This window comes from Sorex fumeus, unplaced genomic scaffold (assembly GCF_029834395.1).
Source record: "Sorex fumeus unplaced genomic scaffold, SorFum_2.1 ptg000018l, whole genome shotgun sequence".
NCBI classification, from domain to species: Eukaryota; Metazoa; Chordata; class Mammalia; order Eulipotyphla; family Soricidae; genus Sorex; species Sorex fumeus.
In genome coordinates this window covers 8,335,258-8,354,427 of record NW_026606075.1, presented here as the reverse complement: position 1 = coordinate 8,354,427, position 19,170 = coordinate 8,335,258, and the positions used below count along the sequence as shown (strand labels likewise).

Here is a 19,170-nt window from a genome sequence, read left to right as displayed (position 1 = left end):
ACTGATCTTTTTGGAGATTAATAGAATATTAGATAAAAGGAAGACGAACAATTCAAGAGACTCCCACTCAGTCACACTATACAAGGAAGGAAGGAAGGAAAGTATTCAATTTTTGAAAGGGAGTACCTCCTGGTGTCTTTTATTTTATATTATTACAGCCCTAATAAGTAATCATAAAATAAGCACCACCATTATCCCTTTATTTGCCACCCATATTTCAAAGTTGGGAATGTCTCATTTATTTTTTTATTCATTCCTCCGTTTCCCCTCCTCCTCCCACTCCACAGTGGCAAGGGGAAAGACTCTGAGAAATTTTTAGACTATTTTGTTAATAGTCATCTTTCTTAAATAATCAGGATTACAGACTCTACACCAGAAGAATCACTTCAGTTTACAGCTGCAAACCCTGGTTAGAATAGGACACACATGCATGTTTGGGTCAGAACTCCAAATGATAAAAATAAATAAATAAATAAAATTAAAAAACCTTATTAGCACTGATAACAAGTTAATATGATGTTGCCCGCATGCTTTCAAACAAGTCATAGGTATTACATAGAAGGGAAAAATGTAAAAGAAGTGTAAACAAAGTACTTTCAAATAGGATACATCAAAAATTATATAACAATTTGGGAGCAATTTAATACCTCTAGAGTCCTCTTGGTAAGAACATTGTTTATGATAAGGTGCAGTGTATAAAACAACTGTTTGACTATGTGTTCAAAATTTTTTGTGTTGATATTACGGATATTTTAAAGACAGTTTTTAAAAATATAACTTTTCGAAAGGGCCAAGCCAAATCGTGACTCAACTGAAGATCAGGTTATTATATTATAGCAACAGTAATGAATATCTACAAGGTTTAAAATATTGATGAATGCTGCTCCATCATTCTTTTCAATATTTCTACTTTATTAAGCTCAGTAGAGTTGATGACAAATGAACTTCCAAGCAAGAATGATACACCAATGCTTGTTGGGAAAAGTGTTTTTTATTTTATTTTAAAGTGGTAAACAAAAATATGTAATATAGGAAAACTCCTGTGCTTTACTTTTTTATTTTTTGGTATTGACAATAATGTAATCCAGATCAAAGCACAAGGCAAAAATGTGAGAAAAGAACAGTTATTACAAGTAGATCCCTCCCTTCGAATACCCATAAAAACTTTCAAGGATTGCAGGGTTAGGCATTTTTAGAAAGCTCCAAAGCCAATATTTGACTTACAAGTTTTAACAAGACTATTTTAAATCTTCGATAGAACAACTCTTCGCTATCACTAAGCACTGATCAGTAAACATTCAGTATGTAATTAAAAACAGGGGGGGAAAAGCTTACATCCTAAGCTTAAACCTCTATGGCCCCTAAAAACCTGTCTAAAGGAAACAAGACAGGGAGAAGATCAGAGCAGAAATATTGTTAACACTTGTCCCCTCCAAGCAGGAGGGCTACTCCCAACTGTTTGTTGTTATATCAGGAAAATTGAGGTGAATGATATTATTACATTTATACCAACAGCCCCATAATCAACAGGTTAAAAATCCCACTATACAAAGAATCTTATCAGTTATCAGTAGGAGGTCTTGAATGATTTGCCTAGATCTCTCCGGGTTGCTATCCTTCAGATCCACAAGTAGAAATTACATTTACACAACTTAAGTTTGCAAATAGCTCTCTATAGATAGTTAAACAAGGCCTAAAACAAGGTGGATGCAAAAGTATTAGAGGCAATTAAACAGTGAATCACTTAAGCTACAAATAAAGTTTTTTTTTTTAAGTGAGAATTGGAGAAGGAATAGGAGTGATTTCGTTTGATAGCTGAGCATATTTACTTTGCTCTAATTTAGTTGCAGAAGCTTCGTAAATTTTCCAACATCGTGCAAATGATTTTAAAAATGCAATTAAATTAGTTTTCTGCATTTTTTAGATTCTGAAAACAGCTATAGTTTAGTATAATTTGAAGTATATTCTTTCCACATCAATTCTCAAATTCTCTTAAAGGAAGAAGGTACCATTATTTTACATAGTTCACTACATCTAAAATAGAAAAAATTGGAGACCAAAGCGTGCTTTAAACATTGTTGGGTGGGGGGGAGTGAGTATACATTTTAAGTCATCCAGGAGCTTGATAAAATGATGTTTTGATTTTCCCTCTTGTGTTGTTTCTGTTAAAATAACATCGAAAGATATGCATATAGAATCACTGAAAAAAGAATCACATTCATTTGCCATCATTCAAACGAAAAGAATTAATTGTACTTGTATACCAAAACACAGAAAAGAATTATCAATTTTAAAACTTCTTGTAATCAGTTCACAATATAAAAGCATTTATCCATGAGGTGGTTAGTTTTTTTTTTTTTTTTTGAGGAATCAGACAGACTTAAGTCATTTTGGATACATTTTTATCACGTCCTCAAATAAGGCAGGCATGTTAATTGTTGCATACACTTTAAAAAAGATTGAAAAAATATTAAATTCAGATCCTCATCTATTAGAAACAATCTTCACTAAGTAATTATATTCAAGTAATTAAAAATTGATAGCTAATATTTAATATTGAATGGAAAAAGTCAGAAAAACCTTATTTTACCTCATATTTCACAGTGTTGATCAGATCTGAGCTGGATTTAAAAGTTGAAACAGTAGGGCAAACCCTACAAAGGAAGTGGACTACTATAAATGATACTGTTGGATTGAGAGGAGAAAAATCTTTCACACCAGGTATTTGCTTTTCTGTTGGGGCAGAAGAGGAAAAGAACCATTTCAGCCCCCCTCATGGCCCTAGTTTTTCACAAGGAACATGAACTATGCAGTGAACTATGCAATTTAGTACGCAAGTTCATTTTCCTGGTGACAAAACCAAGTTCTATCCCCAGAAGGTTTTAAGTTCATGAAAGTTCAGGATAGATGATGATTCTAGTTAGGATCCACACAAACTTTCTCCACTTTAAGACTGAACTGGCCAAAATGAAGCATGAAATCTCAACCACAACGCTACTCAACGGACATTCTAGATTTTAAAAAACAAAGTCAATTCTAAGGATACAGTTGGAAATTTCTTCAAAAATGAGACGTTCACACATGTACCTAAACAGATTGGCTCATCGTTTGGTTTTGGTTACAACCACCTCTCCGGAAAGGAGAGTCAAAGTGAACAGGCAGGGTTGCTTTGCTTTATTTTATTTTATTTTTTTGGAAGAGGCAACGTTTAAGAGTCAGGACTTGAGCGGTTTTTATGCAAAGTTGTTCGGGGGTCTCGGAATAAAACACAGATAAATCCGGGAGAGACTACAATTTGCACTCCCAAACTATCTAGTAGATCATGGCATTCATGTTCTGAATTTAAATCTGGCTTTGCTTGATAGAGGGGGGGGAGGGCCCGCTGGGTTTAAATCAAAAAAAAAAAAAAGAAAAAAAGAGAGAGGCATAAGATGCCAACGGGCAAAAGCCGACCTCAAAATGCAAGAATGCAAGTTTGAAGAGTCAGAAGAGTTCGCTTCTGTGCGGAGAGGCAGTAAAAGGGCCAGGATTAAGGGGTGGGGTGGGTGGGGGGGAGGAGGGCGGAGTGGGGCGGGCGGTAGGACTGCGCAGGCGCCGCGCGGGCTCGGCCGGGGCAATTAGAGCGGCGCGGGCCGCGCGGGGCCGGGCGCTGTCAGCCCTCATCTGCGCGCTGACGGACGGACGGACGGACGGACGGACGGGCGGGCGGGCTGGGCAGCGCGGAGCAGCCGGGCTGGGCCCGCGGGAAGCCCGGCCCGGCCGCCGGCGGACCCAGATTGCTTTGACAGTTGCACTCATCTAGAAATAATGCAAAACGCTATTTAGATGTACACCGCACGACCCCCGTGCTCGGAGAGGAAAACAATCTAATGAGGGGCTGGGAGGCGGCGCGCGCGCGCTCTCGGAGGCGGGTGGGTGCAGGCTCTCGGGGTGGTGGTGGGGGTGGGGGGGGGGGGGTGCTCCGGGGCGTCCCCTCCCCCGCCGCGCTCGCGCTCGCCCGCGCTCCGCTTACAGCTCCTCGTGCTTGATGCGGTAGGAGCGCCGCGTCAGCGCCGGCTTCAGGGCGCCGCTCTTGGCCTCCGAGGCTTCGCTGAAGAATTTGAAGATCGACGGGAAGCTCTTCCACGACGTGAGCTCGTGGCGGTCGGTCCCTGCGGAGACAGACAGACAAGCGGGGGTGGGCGGCGGGGGCGGGGGCGGAGGCGGGGCGGGGGGGGGAGGGAGCAAGGAAAGGGGCTCGGTTAGGAGGCGGCAGGTGGGGGGCGGGGGAGCCGCGACGGCCCGGCCCGGCCCAGCCCGGCCCAGCCCAGCCCAGCCGAGGCACAGGTGCAGCCGGGGCTCCCCGCCGCCGCCCCCCGCCCGCCCCCTCGCGGGCGCCCGTGTCCCCGCGTTGGCGGCGGCGGCGGCGGCGGGCCGGCCTCCCGGCCTCCCCCCTCCATCCCGTGCGCGTCCACCTGCCGGTTCGCGCGGGCCGCGGCCCCCGGGCGATTGCAGACGGACGCCCACCCGGGAGCCCGCCCCGCGCCCCAACCCACCCCGGGGCCGCCACCCCCCCCCCCCCCCCCTGCGCCGCTCTTCTCGCCCCGCCCCCCCGCCCGTGCCGGCCAATCCCGGCGCTCGGCCGCGCGGCCCCGCCCCCTCTCCCCGGGCGCCGCGCTGGGTTTCCCCCGCCGCCCCGCGCGCCTTCCGCACCCTCCCGCAGCGCTCGCGCGTCCCCTGGGCTCCCCCGGAGGACAAAAAAAAAAAAAAAAAACAAAAAAAAAAAACCAGCGGGAATTTTTTGCCTCCCCTGGGGAAGCACTGCACTTAGACCGCATTGCCTCCACGAGGTCACCGCTGCCGAATTATTCAGGACGCTTAATGAGGGTCCACATTCTCTAAGCGAGAGGATGCCTCGGAGAGCACTGGGCAGCCGCATCCTTTAACACTGTAGGGGCCCGTTGGGGAATTAAAAAAACAAGAAAATGTTTTCGAGCCGTGACTACTAAACTAGCACCTCGGGTTGGGTCAGGAGGAATTCAGTGTGGCATATGGAGCCTTCGTTATCAAGTTACAGGGTTATTTAACTTAAGCGCAGCTTCTTTCTGTGGCTTCGATTTCATCTGAATGCATAGTATTTTTTTTTTTTATCAGATGAACCATCCATGCAATACAGGCTGGAAATAACAATGACGTAGACATGCAAACAGAGGAGGAAATTAATATATTTTTACTCCTGAGATGGGTTGTGTATCATTTTGCAGGTAGCTTCACCACTTTACGATTTTTAATTAAAAAATGAGAAGGTACTGAGGCTCTCACACAAATGAGAGTATAGCTTTGAAACAGCTGAAATATCCTAGTAGATCATTCAATTATGCAAAGAGATACTGCCTGGAAGTCTTCAGATTCGGGGGCGGGGGGGGGGCCTCAGTCTGATACTTTAACATTGTTAATGATAATTCTTTAGTCTGTAATAGTAGGTCATTGCTATGGTTACTCTACAATGGTGCAACACTTTGCTTTCCCCTTCAGCTATTCGCTGAGACCTGGTAACCACATTTGTTGCTTAGCAACAGTTTTGTGACAGTATCACAATCTGGGAGTTACAACAATAAGGATGCTATGGCTGCGGTTGGCCGGAGAGCAGAAAGCTATAGTCTGCGCGTATGACTTAGCTGTGGGAGCTGGCCCTCCTAGAGAACCCTTCTACACACTTCCTCACAAGCATGCCCTCTTCTCTGTTCTGCAGACCAGTCTTCTGAACCTGCATCTGGAACCAGGATCCAGTACTTAAGTCATATTCTTGAGAAAGATCACCCAACACGACTGTATTCAAACTAAAAAATAACATCATTTCTCTATTTGCTTATTCATTTGGGGCAAAATTCAATGTTATTCAACTGGAGAGTGATGACTGTAGGGCAAATCCGAAACTGCCCAACTGGCTTTGGACAAGCCCTAGTGGAATTTTTAGGGGGAAATTAAGCCCACCTACATCTCCAGAGGTGTAAAATGCCAAGCTTCTCTAATAATAAGTATCTACTGATATTTATTATTAACATTTTTACTGATTTCTTTAGATGACAAAATTAAATAATGAACCTCCTGAATATGATCCAGACACAAGCCAGCAGTTGTAGATGTGTTCAGACATACCTACCTGAAATATCTGTGAATGTAACTTAGAAAGGGACTCAGGGTCTGATAGGTTTACCCAAAGCTATGGCGTTTCAGTGATTACTAGCTGCACTTAAAATGATAATGAAAATCTATTGTACTTCTTCTTTTTGAAAGACTATTCTCAGATGTATACTGCACGGCAACAGCCACTCCTAAACACAGTAAGAAAAGAAAAAAGTGGTGCTAATTGTCTCTTTTCCTTCTCATTTCCCCTGTTTCCAGGCTCATCTCATTTGGCATTTCCTTCATGGTGATCACACTTACACTTACTAGTGTTACCAAGGCTATGATCAATTTGTAAGCTTTCTCAGGGAACTCTTCTCATAATTCCTCCCACCCCTTGAAAACCAATTCAGTCTATGAATCTAGAGGGACCTGAGGAGTCAATGGTCTGAAGCAATTTTAACTCCTTTATTTTCTTCCTTCCTGGTGACAATCTTTCTGAAGGATGAACAAATTTCCCTGGTGATAAAATCACTACAAAGGCTTTTTAGTTTTAGCTTATGATGACTCTCTGCTTGATTAGTCCTGAGCTGATGAAAAGACCAAAGTCCCTGAGTTAACTGAGAACCTACCCTGGCTCTCAACATTTACTCTTGCAATTTATGAGTATAAATAATGAGAATGTGAGGTCTGTCACAGGAAGGGAAACTGTTAGCAGTAAAGGTAATGAGCGATGTGCATTAGAATGGAATTACACAGAGTGGGATAGGGTGGGGGGGAGGGATGTCCCTAAAAGTAAGATGTGGCAACATGACTATATTACGATAGCAACATGACTATATTACAAAAACAGGTCTTTCTTTTCTAAACCTTTGAAAATATATTGTTAGTAATTTAAAAAATGGCACTTGAAAGTTAGGTCATTGCATGTCTGTCTAGCACTGCATATGCACACCTCAAGTACATAATACAGAGACCATTTTTGAATATCAGGGCCAAAATTTAATAAAAAATATAAATACCTTACTCATAAAAGAAGGAAAACTTTTGAGAGCCATTTTCTATATTTAAAAAATACACTATTGGGGCTGGAGCGACAGCAAGCGGGTAGGGCGTTTGCCTTGCACGTGGCTGACCCGGGTTCGATTCCCAGCATCCCATATGGTCCCCTGAGCTACTTCCAGGAGTAATTCCTGAGTGCAGAGCCAGGAGCAACCCCTGCGCATCACCAGGTGTAACCCAAAAAGCCAAAAAAAAAAATACACTATTGTGGCCACTGTGATAGTACAAAGGGTAGGGTGTTTGCCTTGCACGCGGCCGACCCTGGTTTGATCCCCGGCATCCTTGGTTTGATGCCCGGCCCCCTGAGCACTGCCAGAAGTAACCCCTGAGCATCACCAGGTGTGACACCCCTCCTAACACCCCCCCCCACCCAAATACACTACTGTAGGTCCAGGACATTTTTCCATCAGAAACATGGGGATATTATATTATTTAGTGACAAAAGGATACAAATGAAGACATTTTAGGCCAATAAAAAGAAAATAAAAAGTAGCATTTACTAACCAGCTGTAATGATATATAGGAAACATGGAAACTAGTCCATTTAATACTAACCAGGCTACTTGAAAGGAGATAATATAGTTCTATAACCAGGCCTGTTTTTTTTTCCCTAGCATAATCATTCTGTATAAACTTGCTTCTTTTTTAGGAAATGTGAATTTCTCTCCACTTCAAAAACATCATCTCCTAATGTATACAAGTTCCCACCTATTAAATACCTTTCATGTTCTTAAGCAATCATTTTGGTAACCTTATGGATTTGCAGATGTGTTCTTACTGGATAATTTATGTTTGGAAAAAAATCAGTTTCTTTATAATATCAGTTTATTATTATATCAACCTGCAGAAGTTATTAACTTATAATTAAAAATTATCCAGCTTCATATTGATCACTTGATCACTTGACTTCCTGTTAATCATCAGTTTGCTTGAGTGGGCACCAGTAACGTCTCCATTTGCCCCTGTCGTGTGCTAGTGTAGCCCAATGCCCAACGGCGTCTGTTCATTCTAGGAACATGAAGAGTCTCAAACCGATCATTCATGATCTTGATGAAGTCTGACTATCTGGTAGGTGGGCAGCCATGTGGTCTTTTGACATCCGTGGAATCCAGCCGGTAACGGCTCTAGTCCAGTGGTCATCTCTAAATCTCATTACGTGTCCAGCCCATCTGTTTTTTGACGTCTTGGCAAACGAGAAACCGCCTCTGATTCTTGATCGTCCACAGAGGTCGGAACTCCGGATTCTTTCACTCAGTTGAGTGAAACGTGATACTCCAAGCATAGCTCTTTCTATTCTTCTTTGGGAGACCCAAATAGCGTTCTCATCCTGTTTGCGTAGGGCCCAGGTCTCTGAGGCATATGTTAATGCAGGAAGAACAGTGGAATCAAAGAGATGTGCCTGGAGCTGGAGGTTCTTCGTCCTCTTAGCTATTTCTTGAAGGTGTTCCAAGCCACTCTCTTCCTCCTGCACAACTCAGGTGCCAGGTCATTCGTCATGCTGACTTCTCGACCTAGGCACACATAGCTGTTGCATTCGGAGATGGTCATTCCGTTGAGAGCCTCTGTGGCAGGGCAATCCCCTGTGTTCTCTCTCTTCTTTTGGGTGTTGCACACGCACCAGTTTCTTTTTTCTTTTTTTTTAATTTTTTTTTATTAGTGAAACACCATGAGGTAGACTTTTCTTTTCTCTTTTCTTTTCTTTCCTTCCTTCCTTCCTTCCTTTTTTTTTTTTTTTTGCTTTTTGGGTCACACCTGGCAATGCACAGGGGTGACTCCTGGCTCTGCACTCAGGAATTACTCCTAGTGGTGCTCAGGGACCATCTGGTATGCTGGGAATCAAACCCAGTTTGCCGCGTGCAAGGCAAACACCCTACCTGCTGTGCTATGGCTCCAGCCCCTTAATCAGAGATTTTCCATAGGGATGGGAGAAGCCTTAGGACATATTTTTGAAAAAAACTTTTTGTTTCTGAACCACAACCAGTGGTGCTTAGGGCTAATCTTGGCTCTGCCTTCAGGGGTCACTCTTGGCAGGGCTTAGATGACCATATGGGGTGTGAAGGATTGAATCCGGGTCAGTCATGTGCAAGGCAAGTGCCTTGCCCACTGTACTATCTCTGTACCATTTTAGTAATTTGTAATGTTATTTTTGATGGGTTGAAAGGACACTACAGATGCAAGAAATGTCTTCATGATTTCTGACTGAGGCAGTCATGATCAAATGGAGGAAAGGTGGAGAAAAAAATGCACTTCAGAAATTACCCTGTAGTTCTAAGTAAACAGTCAAAATCCTACTTTGCTTCGATGGATCAAATATTTCGGTTATAAAATTATTCTAACTGGAAAATTATTGTAAATGGAAAATTAATCCTACACTCCTGTCTTCTAGTTGATTACACATACAAAATTTGATAGATTAAAACAAAATGTAAGCATGATAAGGGTTCATCATTTAGTCCTCAGGAAAAAAAAAAGGATGATTAGAAAGAGTAATTGCCATTAAGTGGAAGAAGGCCACTAATGGGGGACATCCTGCAATTTGCGGGGCAGGATAGCAGGGAAAAGGATTGTTCGTTCTGAACCCTACATGGCATTCAGTTGTTTCACCATTTCTCCTGTTGTTGAAAAACATGTTTATGATTATATGGGCTTGGAATTTAGACTTGTAGTCTCAAAGTGTTTTTAGCATGATTTTAGTATGCATGGGGTTTTCCAGAAATACAGCTACTATGTAACTGAAGAGTTTTTTTGTACTTTATGCCGTTCAAAATGTTACCAACAGAAGTTTATCAGTTGCAAAAATTCATCACTGCATACTGTGCTCTGAGTCAGAAGAAATGCACCTGCATCCACCTGCATTTGTGGCTGCTGGATTCCTGGTGATTCTATGTAGAAGACAAATATCTGGCCACTTTATTATGACTTTTCATGGACCAAGCACTTTAAATATCAATAAGCACATTATTCTTATTATAAGCTTTTATTACTTCCATATGTTAATTTAAGCATTACAATAATTGAGCCATCTTGTAAGCACATAGATAATGTTATCTTTACAATTTACTTCAGGGTAATAAAAGTACCGTGTAATACTCGTTATAATATGATGTATTTAAGTAATCAAAGGTCAGTTTAAATAAAATTGAATTAAAAAATTACTTTAGAGATTAGTGTGATCTGAACTGTAGCTATCACTTTTATCCTTGTACTGAGTAGAAAAAGCCTTTCCTCTCTTCCATTTCTTCCATAAATACTGTTTGTCACATGTTAGTCACTGTGACATTACTAATAGGCAGGGGTCAGGGGATCTGCCAATTAAAAATATTACACTGACTATCCTTACCCATCACCCGATTTTTAAAAAAATGAATGTAGCAGATTTCAGAGTGAAAAAGATAACATAAATGGTCAAAAATATTAGAAACATTAAGTATATGGGATGAGTTTATAAATCATATGAGAAGGAGCAAACTGTTCAAATGTCTCATTTATTTTCCCCAAAGACTATATAGATTTAAGAAAAAGTGTCTTATAATGGAACTGAGAAAGAAAAAAAGCTACATTTATGTAAGATCATAAAGGAATTAATGGAAAGTGGTTAGAAGGGGCAGTAAGAGTGGAATGATGAGAAAAAGTTAAGAGAGATGAAAACTTTGGGGTATCATCTGTGCTGTAAGTTCCTTCGTTCTTCCGGTGAGGATTCCAATCCAAGAGTTTATAAATCAGTTTACCAGCGTAAGATCACTGACAACTTGGAACTCAGCAGATTGCTTTGCATGTGGCCAACCTGGGTTTGATCCCCGAGTGCAGAACCTGGAGTAACTCCAGAGCACTACTGGGTGTATCTCAAAAACAAAAGAGAAAGAAAGAAAGAAAGAAAGAAAGAAAGAAAGAAAGAAAAGAAAAGATAAAAGATGATTGACAGTTTGAGTAAGTTCTCACTAAGGAAATAATTTATTATTTTTTTTATGTTTGCATTACACCAAAAGGTGAGTGGGGGAGTGATTCCATAAGAAACTGGTGCGTGTGTGTGTGTGTGTGTGTGTGTGTGTGTGTGTGTGTGTGTCTGTATGCGCACGTGCCTACATCCAGGATGGAAATTTGAACCTAAAACCTGTGTACAAGCCTGTGCTCCAGTTCTCTGAGCCACCCTCCTCCCCAGCTCCAAAGGCATAATTTATTTATTTATTTAAAATTTTTATTAGTGAAACACCATGAGGTACAATTGTAGACTTACAAATTTTTGTGCTTGGGTTTCAGTTATACAATGTTCGAGTACCCATCCCTCCACCACCACTAATCCCAGTATCCCTCCCAACCCCCATCCACCCATCCCACCCTGCCTCTGTGGCAAAGCATTCTCTTTTGTTCTCTCTCTCCTTTTGGGTGCTTGGTTTGCAAAAGAGGAATTGAGTGGCAATCATGTTCGGTCTATAGTCTACTTTCAGCATGCATCTCCCATCCTGGGCAGATCTTCCCAATACCCTTTATTTGGTGCTTCCTTCTCTATCTGAGCTGCCTTTACCCCTAGCATGTGCGGCTGGCCTCCAAGCCATGGAGTGAACATCCTGGTACTTATCTCAACTATTCTTGGGTGTTAGTCTCCTATTTTGTTACTTTATGTTCCCCAGATGAATGCAATCTTTCTATGTCTGTCCCTCTCTTTCTGACCCAAAGGCATAATTTAAAGGAGCTCCTTGATCAGTCATTTGCTATTATAATTACAGTTAGTCCCCTTAGTTTATGTGGGTCCTAGACCAAAAGGTCATGAAACAATTTTGAGAATGTATGCATAATTTTATATATTAGGATCTAGTGGAGATTAGGGAATGTAATGTCACAAAGCCAGCCTTGAGTTTAAAAGATCATTCTTATTTATACATTTGTTTCAGGGGAAAATGCGTCTCCTCACTTTCTTGTTAACCCCACCCCCAATAAAAGAATTAATTTAAAAAAGTAAAATGCAATGAATACATTTTATCACTTTCCCATGATAAAGGGAGAAAGAGAAAAAAACCCCTAGATATGAAACACATTAGTATTAACAGGATAACATGTCTATGATACTTTCAAAATGACAAGGCTTGATTTTAAAAATTGATCTTTAACAAGAAAAAGAAATATGGGCAATTAGGAAGTAATGAAGACCCTGTCAATATAGCTATGTTGATAATAACAGGTAAGGGAATTCTTGAGAAAATCTAATATATAAAAATCAGGAGGCCTGTAATATGCATTATTGAGTCCCAGTGGGATTAACTAATGAATTTATGAGCTCACCAGCAGTTATTTTTAGAAAGTTATAAAGAATTAGAGATACCAGAGCACTGAAAAATAATGTGCCTTCTAAAAAGAAATAAAAGATAACTACTGAAATTCACTTAAAAATGAATTCTGGAGTTTCTAGGTAGAACGTCATGAAAAAAGCACAACCTTAGCACTGTGGAGGGGAGAGAAGTGCTCCTCGTCGAGCCTCTCCAGGATAGAGGCTGCAGCGTGAGGCTCAGTCACACAGGGGTGTCAGCGGAGTGTTTACCGAAACTCTGTAAGGCAAACGCCAGAAGCAGCTCAGCAAGCCTGCAGAACTGCCCCGTGAAATTATTTGCGAGAGACTCATGCAAGTTGCTTTCCTCTGCTGACACAGTGGCAGGCAGTTAAAAACTGCGATTGTGTTGGGACCCTAAAGGCAAGAGATTAAGCATGACCAGGAATAAGAGATAAAGACATACTTCAGTGGCAGAAACTTTGGGGTCATTTGCAGCTTCTGGGGTGGCCAGTCCTTATTTCCATCTTCTTATCTGTCCCTCCTGTCTAAGGAGGTGGAGGCACTGTGAAAAGGCTGGGCAGGACAGTTGAAGAGTCAGGGAAGTAAACCCAGTGGCCCAGAGACAGCCTGCAGAAGCTATGGGTCTCTGACACTGAACCTGGCAGACCTTAATCAACCTCCTCCTAGCCAGTAATAAAAGAGCCTGTTTTTATTGTTTCACTTGTCCATCAAAGCCAGACAGCTGGTGGAGAAATGCTTTTCCTCCTTTTAATTCCTGTCTCATATACTACTACTATCCCTGCCTCAGGAAAAGTCTCTGGGGGATATCTGCTTCTATTTATCTATTCATCTATTTTTTAGGGGGCGGTTTGGCTTACTCCTGGCTCTGTGCTCAGAGATCATTCCTGGCGGTGCCCCAGGGACCGTAGAGGGTGCTGGGCTCCACACAGTTGTGTTCAAGGCAAATACCTTCCCCACTGTATTATCTCTCTGGTCCTAATGATTCTCTATAAAATTGGAGCCCGGGGACAGGAGCTATAGTACAACAAGTAGGGTGCCTCCCTTGTATGCAGCTGACCTGGGTTTGATACCAGTGTGCTCCCTGAGCAGTGCTAGGAATGATCCCTGAGTGCAGGGCTAGGAGTAAGCCCTGAGCATAGCCGGGAGTGGTCTAAAAACCAAAAAGTAAAATAAAATAAAAATAAGGGATGAGGGAGATGTGGAAGATGGCTCAAAGGGCAGGTCCCAGTTCAATGCCCAGTACCACATGGTTCCCTGAGAATTTCTAGGAGCAATCACCGAGCACCCAAACAGGAGTAGCACGTACCCCAAAAAACCAAGAATAAAGTGAAATAAAATGTGACCCCAGGTTTGGGCAAAAGCTCCCTTTCCTCCAAGTTTCCCTTTGCCCTTTTCAAAGGAAACTTTATGAAAGAATTATAAGAGCAGAGGGCTCTAAATAGAATACAAAGAACCATAACAATGATTTCCTTAAGTACAAGTTTCTGATCCTATTATTCCCAATATATAGACGTAACACACAAAGAGTTCCAGGGCCCATTCTAAAATGATAGTGTTGAAGGAGGCAGATCCAACGTGACATAGAACTTGTTAGAGTTCTCTTTATTCCAGCTTGTCTTTTTTTTTTTTTTGGCTATGGATTCCAGTGTGGTGGCTGTGTTTTCTCTCTCTCTCTCTCTCTCTCTCTCTCTCTCTCTCTTTCGGTGTGTGTGTGTGTGTGAGAGAGAGAGAGACAGAGAGAGACAGAGAGAGACAGAGAGGTGCCTGCCATAGAGGCAGGTAGGGGGTGGGGAGCGATGGGAGGGAACCTGGGGACACTGGTGCTGGGAAATATACACTGATGGAGGGATGGGTGTTGGAACACTGTATGACTGAACGACTGAAATCTAATCATGAACAGCTTTGTAAGGGTCTATCTCACAGTGATTCAATAAAAAGTTAAAAAAATACAGAGTATCTCCATTATTAAAATGATCACTAATGTAGTTTTGGGGAGTTTTTTTTTTTTGTTCATTGGGTCACACCTAGTGGTGCTCAGTGGCCCATATGCAGTGCCAGGGATCGAACAAGTGTTGGTCACATGCAAGGCAAGCACCCTAACCATTGTACTATCTCTTCAGACCCACTTTTCCCCTTCTGTAGGTCTGTAGCAGTCCATTGTAAGTATGTACTAGAGTTTGTTGACCGTCTGTTGAACAAAATTTGAGGTATTTTTATTTAAAAACTTTTTTTGGGAAATAAACAAAACTTCTATAAACATTCACATAAAAGTTTTTGTGTGAAACATTGTATTTTTCTGGGATAAATGCCCAAAAGTGCACTTCTGGGCTGCATATTAGCTGCACATTTAGTTTTTCAAGAAACTGCAGCACACAGTTTTCCAAAGATACAGTACTATTTTACACTCTTCCAGCAATGTGTAAGTGCCTACAGATTTCTCTGCAACTTTGCCATTAATGTATTTAAATTGGGCGTACTTATTCCTCCCACTTCACTCTTCTTTTTTCAGAATTGTTTTAGGTACGCCAGTGCCTTTGTACTCACATGTAATTTTTAGTATAATCTTGTCTATGTTTACTACACAGTAAAGAATTACCTTGCCCCCAAAGAGTAATATATTAGCCTGAATTCTGGAGGATCTCGAGACTAAAGTTAGCCACGTAGGGGGACAGCCATGTCTGTTTCAAGGAGCTCCAGTAAAAACTCCCTGTGTGTTTGCATCCACTGTTCATGACTGCCCCCGGAGAGGACAATGACAACTCATGCTTAGAAATTTCCTGGATGTGGCGGCTCATGCCTCTGCTTTGCTGATCTTAATTAACTAGGACCCCTTCTGCAGTAACTCTGAATGTAACAGATCTGAGTAGATTCTGTAAGTCTTCCTGGCAGATGATCAGAAGTAAAGGATGTCTTAGTGCTAATTTGCAGTTAATAACAGAAATGAGGGGTGTGTGTGTGTGTGTGTGTGTGTGGTGGGGGGGAATCTCAGGAGTCCAGAAGTTTATATATATGCAAAAATACTAATTTTTGACACGTTATCTTAAACCTGGAAATCAATTTGAAGAGAATAGACATCTTAACTATATTCAATGCCTGGATCTATGAACATGACATATATCTCAGCCTTGTTACTATTATTATTTGGGGGCTCTCCCCAGCAGTGCTCAGGGCTCACTCCTGCCTCTGTGCTACAAGAATCATAGCTGGTGGTTCTAGGGAATACCATATATAGGCTTGGGGATTGACCCAGGTTGTCTGTATGCAAGGCCATAACCTCTGTACTATCGCTCTGGCATCTTTATTACTTTTTTCTTTTTTGGGTGTCATACCCAGCGATGCACAGGGGTTACTCCTGGCTCTGTACTCAGGAATTACTCCTGGTGGTACTCGGGGGACATATGGGATGCTGGGAATTGAACCCGAGTCGGCCGTGTGCAAGGCAAATGCCCTACCCACTGTGCTATGGCTCCAGCCCCTTTATTACTTTTTAATATGCTTGTTGATACTAGTAAAAATGGTTCTTTAACTTAGTGCTATATAGAAATGCTCTTTGTAGAAGGGAGCACCAAGTAAAGGGTGTTTGGAGGATCCTCCCAGGAGGGGAGATGCATGTCGAAAGTAGACTATGGACTGAACATGTTTGCCACTCAATGCCTCTTTTGCAGACCACAACACCCAAAAGGAGAGAGAGAACAAAAGGGAATGCCCTGCCACAGAGACAGGGTGGGAGGGGGGGCATGGGGGTGGGAGGGATATTATCCATGGTGGTGGAAAATGGGCACTGGTGGAGGGATGGGTATTTGATCATTGTATAATCAAAACCCAAGCACAAAAAATTGTAAATCTACAACTGTACCTCATGGTGTTTCACTAATAAAAATTAAAAAAAAAAAAGAAATGCTCTTTGTATGATTCTGAATCCAGCAACCTTGCTAAATGATTATTTTTATCCCACAAATTTATCTATATATTTTGAATTTTCTGCACCGAGTCTTTTTTTTTAGGGGGGGGTCACATCTGGTGATGCACAAGGGTTACTCCTGACTCTGCACTCGGGAATCACTCCTGACAGTGTTCAGGGGAGCATATGGGATGCTGGGAATCGAACCCGGGTCACCTGTATGCAAGGCAAATGCCCTACCCGCTGTACTATCACTCCAGCCCTACACTGAGTCTTATATGTGAATAATTTCAGCTTCGTTTTTTTTTCTTTTTTAGCTCTCATATCTTTTATTTCTTCCAGTCATAAATGCAAGAAAACTTTAAACTATAAAAAAGCATCCTCAACTGAATTTTTATTGTTAATGAATGAGAGGAATAAAATATCACAAAAAGCAAATTATTATGAATAAGATCAGCATCAAATTACCACATTTTATATTTGGACTGTGTTATTTTTAAATTTTGTGGTCCCACCCAGCAGTGCTCAGAGGCTATTCTTAGCTTGATGTCCAGTGTTCACTCCTGGCCTTGCTTGGGGGAACCCCGGTGCCTTGAATCTAATCTGGGACTCTGGCACGCAAAGCATGCCCTCAGCTCATTGAGCTACTTCTCCAGACCTGCACTGATTTCTTGATGATACAGGTAAAAAGGCCTAATCATATCAAGCAATGTCATTGGTTGTGAAAACTACCTGCCCCCTAGGACAGACACTGACAGCATCTGGCGTGATTTTTATGATTTTTTTTCCTCCTAGTTAAGGTAATGTAAAAATATACTTTTTTTTTGCTCATATTCTGGTTTCAAGTCCATAGCTGCACTCATGTTATTACTGTAATTTCACTTGGAATCTCTTCCACATAGCATTTTTTTCCTGAAAGTCCTTTAAAAGTTCCCTTAATGCAACTGTCTTCTAATGGCAAAAACCTTTAAGTGATTCAGAACTTCCATACATAAATAGAAGCAATATATATAGAATATCATCATGCTCTAAGACAAAACTTCACTGATTATAATTTCACAATTAAAACAATTTTTTTTTCTGTTTTGTTTTCAGGTCACAGCTGGGAGTGCTCAGGGCTTACTCCTGGCTCTGTGCTTAGGGATCACTCCTGGCTGGGTTCTGAGAGCCATATGTGGTGCTGGGGATCAAATCCAGGGTCAGCTTGTGTGCAAGGCAAGTGTCCTACCTACTGTACTATCATTCTGGCCTCCACAATTTAAGATCCACTGAGTTTTAAATTCACATTAAAAAATGTGCCATATTTGTTTACGTTGCATGCAGCCGACCCAGGTTCAATTCTCAGCATCCCATATGGTCCCCTGAGTACTGCCAGGGGAAACTCCTGAATACAGAGCCAGGAGTAACCCCTGTGAATCACCAGGTGTGACCCAAAAGGCAAAAAAAAAAGTGATATATAATTACAGTATATTCATACTATTAATCAGTTTAGAAAACATGAGAACATATTTGACCGGACTAACTACTTCAGCACCAGATACTATTTCAGATTATACTATGAGCTGTAAATTAAGATGAAGTTCCACTAAAACCTATTTTATGGTAAAAATGAAATAGGAGGTCATGGAGCGGAGGCGGTGGTCTAGTTGCAAAAGCAAATGCCTTGTGAATGTGAGGCTCTGAGTTTGACTCTCACTGCTGAGAGTCCATATACACTGAGTCGGGATTCCTGGCTCTGCAACACAGTGCTCAGTCTCTGGAAAATCAGTATTATATAAGCATTACCACTTAGGATGTGTATACCTGGGGCAAGAGAGAGAGAGCACAGTGGGGAGGGCGCTTGCCTTGCAATGCAGCCAAACCGGGTCCAATCCCTGACACTATCCAGCACTGTCAGGGGTGAGCTCTGAGCACAGAGCGAGGAGTAAGCCCTGAGCACCCCTGGTGTAGCCCCTAAGCAAAACAAAACAAATACACACACACACACACACACATATGTCACTATCACTGTCCTCCCGTTGTCCATCGATTTGCTCGAGCGGGCCCAGTAACGTCTCCATTGGAGACTTTGTTGTTACTGTGTCTGGCATATCGAATACTCTCGGTAGCTTGCCGGGCTCTCCGAGAGGGGCGGAGGAATCAAACTCGGGTTGGCCATGTTGGCTGCGTGCAAGGCAAACGCCCTACCACTGTGCTATCGCTCCATATATAGGCTCCCCAGTCAGGAGTGCTGCCCCCCCGTGAGCACCAAAGCAGCCTCTGGAGAGCACTACAACCAGAAAGGGGGTCAGGGCTGGAAAGAGAGGATAGTGGGGAGGGCGTTTGCATCCCAGAGAATCCCCAGAGACCTCCAGGAGTGATTCATGAGCATGCACCAAGAGTAAGCCCTGAGCACTGCCAGTGTGGCCCAAAAACAAACCAAAAAACATGGGGTGAGCACAACTAAGAGATTGCTAAGCTCAGCAAGCTCATGTCTGAGTACCATGATCACATGTGTGGCCCCTCTCAAGAGCTGCAAACAAATGTGTGAGCAGCATACGTGAAAAGGATTTGGCCCAAGGCCAACATGTTCAGAATAAGAAATAAAAATAAAAAAAAGGAGGCATGGGGGTGAAAGGCTACAGGCTAAGCAACTCCTGGAAAAGGTCACGGGAACAGTTTAGACAACAATACCTTCTACAGCTATTTGGAACTATGACCTAAAAACACCCATTTCAACAAAGTCTTTCATATAGGATTTTCCAGACATGCAAGTGTCTGGAAGATACTCAGGCTGGAGTCATTTATTATTGCTCAAAGAAGGAATCTTTCTTCTCTG

The 19,170-nt window shown here is 42.3% G+C and overlaps 1 protein-coding gene across 6 annotated transcripts in view; it reads right to left on the bottom strand.

The window, feature by feature from the left end:
• Nucleotides 1-847: 847 nt before the first annotated feature.
• The window catches only part of ARB2A (ARB2 cotranscriptional regulator A), a 474,471-nt gene continuing 456,148 nt past the window's right edge, over nt 848-19,170 (bottom strand). For 2 of the 6 annotated variants that reach the window (XM_056112439.1, XM_056112435.1), the window contains 3 exons: nt 4,013-4,151; nt 2,591-2,654; nt 848-2,162 (listed from right to left, as the gene is read on the bottom strand). In XM_056112439.1, coding sequence (XP_055968414.1) covers nt 2,106-2,162; nt 2,591-2,654; nt 4,013-4,151 — 260 coding nt within the window. In that variant the 3' untranslated portion in view covers nt 848-2,105. Of the gene's footprint in view, nt 2,163-2,217; nt 2,655-3,774; nt 3,799-4,008; nt 4,152-19,170 lie in introns of those variants that run through there. The other 4 variants (XM_056112440.1, XM_056112437.1, XM_056112436.1 and 1 more) reach the window with 3 other exon arrangements.